Source organism: Oryx dammah, unplaced genomic scaffold, assembly GCF_014754425.2.
Source record: "Oryx dammah isolate SB20612 unplaced genomic scaffold, SCBI_Odam_1.1 HiC_scaffold_10, whole genome shotgun sequence".
Lineage (NCBI taxonomy): Eukaryota > Metazoa > Chordata > Mammalia > Artiodactyla > Bovidae > Oryx > Oryx dammah.
Window position 1 is genome coordinate 20,809,043 of NW_024070194.1, and position 4,867 is coordinate 20,813,909.

The window sequence follows — 4,867 nt, forward strand, 5'->3', positions numbered from 1 at the left end:
GAGTGGCCCCCACTTAGCAGGAGACAGCTCCTGAAGAGTGTGGTGGGCTGAGGAGGATTGAAAAGCTGGAGGGCGAGAAGGAATGATGTTCCAGGTGGTGGAACAGCCTGAACAAAGGCTCAACATTGACCCAAGTGGGCTACTGCTCAAGAGAAGTCCTGAACTGTGAGACCTCCTTGTGTACTCGTGTGGGACTTGGCATTGCAGCAAAATACAGACTCAGAGGAAAACTCTCATCCCTTTGCTATGGCCAGCAAGGGAAGAACCAGAACTGGAGGATACTGTCTTCACAGGAAAGCTAGCTTTGCCTCTGACCAGCTGTGGGGCCCTGGAGGCGTCACTTCCGCTCTTTGAGACTCAGTTGCCACACCTACGCCAGGGTCCTTCATTGCATCACTCAGTGTAAATAAGAACTGAGTGAGAGACAATGTATAAAGACTGAATATGGATTTCTCCTACTGTTTGACAGTAATTCCAGCTAACATTCATCTTGTGCTCACCAGTGTCAGACTCCGGTTAAGCATTTTCCATTCATTGACTCATTTAATCGTCACAACCTTGCAATTGGGAGGTTTTGCCGCTGACTCCACTGGACAGTGAGAGAGCTGTGGTTCTAATAAGTTGCCTGAGATCACACAGCTGGCAAAGGGCAGAGGCCACGTCAAGCTCAGCTCTGTCCAACCTCTCACCTCACATGTGTCAGGATCCCTGGCACAGCCTAAACTGAGGGGTCCTCTTTGGAGAGCTCCAGAGAGCTGGTCCAAGGCCCCCCAGATGCCCCAGGGGCTCAAACGCCCCCTGAGATGACTCTGTGAGGCAGCCTTCATCAGACAGAAGGCCCATATGTGAAGCAGCCACTGGTGCCGGCCTCTGTGTGGCCCTGGTCTCACTTAGCCCGAGTCTCCCATGAGGATGACAGTGGTTCTTCCCTCACTGAATTGCACACAGCACTAGGATGGCTCCTCAGCAAATAGGCAAATGTTCCCTGGGACTCTTGGCAGGAAAGTCAGACATCCTCAAGGGAAGAAGAGGGCCAGGGACCCTGAGGTGATAGCCTCGGTCAGTCCTCTGCAGAGGAGACACAGCTGTGAGTAAGGGGTCTCTGCTCCCCACTCCCAGGCAAAGGGGGAAACTGAGGGCTTGCACGTTGAGGAGATAGAAGGGCCACAAGAGGAACCCCATCAGTCCTGGGCTGAAGAGACCAAGGCCAGGACAGCAGGACCTGCAGGGACTGGGGAGAGCTGGCTGAGTATGGGAGCCAGGATGTCACTTTTTGAGAAAGGGATCCCATAGCCATGGGTTTAAATCCTAATCCTGCCATTTGCTGTGCTGTAACCTCGATGAGTCACTTATCCTCTTGGAGCCTGTTTCATAATCTGTCCAATGGGGACAAGAGCAGGGTCTCCTGGTAGAAGGGTGCCCTCAGGAAATCATGAGGTTAGGTGTGCTGGCCAAGACAACTCTCCATCAGAATAGTGTTAGCAGAAGTTAGCAGAAGCATAGTGAGGCTGTCACTGTGTGACCTCTGGTCACTCTCTTGCCCATCCTGGGCCTCGGTGTTCCCATTTTTAAGACAATAAGTTGCAGCTAAATAATCCCAAAAGTCCCTTCCAAATTCAGATCCAGTTCTCTGCTGCCCTGATTACTTATATCTCCCCATCCCTGAAATCCCAATGGAAGGAATGCAAGAGACCACACAGGAGGTGCAGATATGGCTTTTTATTGCTGGGGTGGAGGGTGTGGAGGGTGATGAGCACAGGGTGTCCTGATTGTGAGGAGGAGTATCTGAGAGCATGCTTGACTGGACTCAGTTGTCCCTCCTGATGGATGGTGGCAGCACCGACTATCCCAGAGGGAGGCTGTACAGAGATCCAGTCAGGATTCAATCTGGAAGGAGACCCCAGTGTGAGGCATGGACACCCCGGGGCCCTTACCGGCTCCTGCGTTCACCAGGCATGGTGACAGGAGTGCCTCCCCACAAACCCTGCGAGCTCTGAGGCTCAGGGAGGGCCTGGCACCTGTGGTTTGGGGTCTTTCTCTGGCACCTGGCACTGAAACCTCCTCATCCCTTCAGCCTCCCACACCTTCATCTTAGCAAAAATGACTGATATGAAAAGACTGATCAGGGCCCCGAGGAGCCAGGGTTCAGGGCTCAGTGTATGACCAGGATCAGGGATCAGACTGAGATGCAGGTCAGATTCTGTGACCAGTGTCAGGGCTCAATCAACTACTGGAGTCAAAGCTCAGTGTGACTGTTCCAGGCTCAGTCAGGGAGCAGAATCAAGTGCTGTCTCGGGGTGTGGTTAAGGGTCAGGACTGGGTCTACGACCAAGACCAGGGCTCAGTCTGCTGCTGGAGAAAGAAGAGAAGGCAAGCTTGCTTCTGTTTCTCCACAGGCCCCTGTGTGTGGGGGGGGAGTGAGGGGCGGGTCTCATCATCTCTCAGCCCGAGGCCCCGAGCCCAGTCCTCACCTGCAGGTGGGCATCGCAGCAGTTTCCTCATCTGTGCTCCTCACTGTCCCTGCTGGGCTTCCCAAAGTTCACCTGAAAGAAGACATCAGTAGCAGTTTTCAGCCTTTCAGCACTGGAAAGCTGAATAGAAATCAGACACCAGGGGCTGCCATCATCCAGACGGTCAGGCTGACAGCCATGGGACCACTCACATGTCACTCCAAGACTCTGAGCCTCAGTTAGATCACCTGAAACGTGGGCATGATGACACTGCCCACCCCCGCAGGACTGTTGCAGGGATCCAGTGAAGTGGTGAACAGGAAACACAGAGCGATCACCCAAGACCTGGGCATGTGGCTGTTTTCGAGAAGGACTGCATTCAGGACCCTGACCTGTCACTCACCCCATTACTGCTGCCCCACAGCCCCAGCCACCTCAGTCGTGCCAGGGACCCAGGTCAAGGAAAGCCCCCAGGGGCTGGAGCTCCATATCTCCTCATAAGAAGGGAAAGGGAAGGGAGGGTATGTATCATCAATGTCTACTGGATATTAGGCTCTTTTTCCATTCATCAGCTCATCCACGTTTACTCCATCCTTTCACCTGGGAGGAATCCTAGGCTCAGAGAGGTGGAGCCAGTTGACCCCCATCCAACAGTTAAGTAGCACATCCAGGATTTGAACCCAGATCTGGCCCATCCTTTTTCTCACATCATTCTCGGCAGCTGGTTCTATTGGTTTGACAAAGGAGGGCAGCAAAAGTTCTCAGGGGCCCAGAGAGGCCATCAGTCTGCAGGGACCCTTCTATCCACAGTCTCCAGACTTGCTCAGGGCAAAGGGTCTTCAGCCTCCAGGACCCCCTCACCAGACCTGCTGGTGCTGTAGGCATAGAGTGGCCTGCTCCCCACTGTGAGGCTGCAGAGGGAGCCCCTTCGCTACTTCCCCAGGCTGTGACTTACCAATGCGGTTCTTAACATACTCTGCATCCAGGCTTTCAAGGAGGCCGCGGACTACTGGGCACAGCTGAGGGTGACAAGGAGGGAAAGAGAGACACACAGAGAGAGAAACGGAGAAAGGAAAGGAAGGAAAGAGGCCAGAGGAGCAAAAGGAGAGACGGAGAAGGAAGAGGACTGGTTATTATCTGCTATGAGCACCCTGCCCACCACCCACAGAGATGCTCAGTACTGGGGCCCTCAGAACTTCAGACCCTTAGGATTCTAGAACAGTGGAAACCTAGAAGGCTCAAATCTGAGAACCAGAGGACACTAGAATCCTAAAACCTCAGAACATTAGAATCCTAGAACCTTAAAAATCTAGACTTTTAACATCCCAGAACCATATCCCTTCAGAAACCTCGACCTCTGGACTCTGAAACTTTATAGAGTTAAATAGGGCCTGGGAACTATAGAGAAATGGTTCTGTGTTTTTCACAATTTTGTGTTCTTAAAATTCCCTGAGGATGTTGTTAAAAGGCAATGATTGGGCAGCAGGTCTGGGGTAGGACCTAAGAGTCTGCATTTCTAACCAGTGTCCATGGGAGGTCAGTGATGCTGGTTGAGGAACACGCTTTGAGCATGACTCAAGTTCAGTAAATCACAGAACATGAAGGATTTTTTTTAATAAAGCCAGATTTCCAGCTCCCAGATTCCCAGAGTGACTAATATAGGATCTTTGGAATTTTGTGCACATGGTGCATATGGCATTTTTATATGATGCACATGAGTCTGCAATATGGTATTTTTTGTATTTCAATGAATTAAATATGTGTTGAATGAAGAAAAATATTATCTAAAAGTCCTGCTGGCAGTCCATGCGTATGGCAAATGGTTCAAGTGAGCGACCCAGTGATTTCAACTCAAGTTGGGCCCCTGTTCACCTTCTCCTCAGGCCAGGCTGAGTGAAGAGAGGCAGGTAGCAACTCAGAGCCCAAAGGGAGGTTGGCCCCCCAGAAGGGAGGGTGCCCAGAGAGTAGAATCTACTGAGAGAAAGTCAGCCCTGCTCCCACCAGGCTTGGCTCTGCACCCCCGGGAGTGGGAGACTCACCTCATAGTGTGTCACAAGGGACAACACTTCATTCACAAGGTTGACTGCAAAGTTCACAACCTCACGGAGCACTCCAATGCGCCTGGAGAAGAGAGGAAATTGATAAAGCTTCATGAAGTTGGCTGAGCAGCCAAGAGGGAGAGTGGAAAGATGGCAGAAGATGGTGGAGCACCTTGAAGTCAGGTAACTTGAGTCTCTACGCAGAGCAATCATTAGTTAGAACCCAATGGTTGACCAGCAGCCCCCGTTTCTCAATAGCTCGTAAGAGTCTCACCACAATCCTGAGAATTCATCTATCCATCCATCCATCCATCCATCCATCCATCCTACTATCCATCCATTCTTCTATCCATACCTCTATCCATTCTTCCATCAATC

General features: G+C 51.6%; 1 protein-coding gene across 1 annotated transcript in view; it reads right to left on the reverse strand.

Annotated features, from left to right (window-relative positions):
- Positions 1 to 1,723: 1,723 nt before the first annotated feature.
- Positions 1,724 to 4,867, reverse strand: part of LOC120868716 (short palate, lung and nasal epithelium carcinoma-associated protein 2A-like) — a 17,378-nt gene continuing 14,234 nt past the window's right edge. Inside the window, exons 6-9 of the mRNA XM_040247534.1 lie at positions 4,490 to 4,571; positions 3,406 to 3,469; positions 2,472 to 2,543; positions 1,724 to 1,887 (exon numbers count right to left, since the gene is read on the reverse strand). Of these exons, the coding sequence (XP_040103468.1) occupies positions 2,512 to 2,543; positions 3,406 to 3,469; positions 4,490 to 4,571 (178 nt within the window). The 3' untranslated portion in view covers positions 1,724 to 1,887; positions 2,472 to 2,511. The remainder of the gene's footprint in view (positions 1,888 to 2,471; positions 2,544 to 3,405; positions 3,470 to 4,489; positions 4,572 to 4,867) is intronic.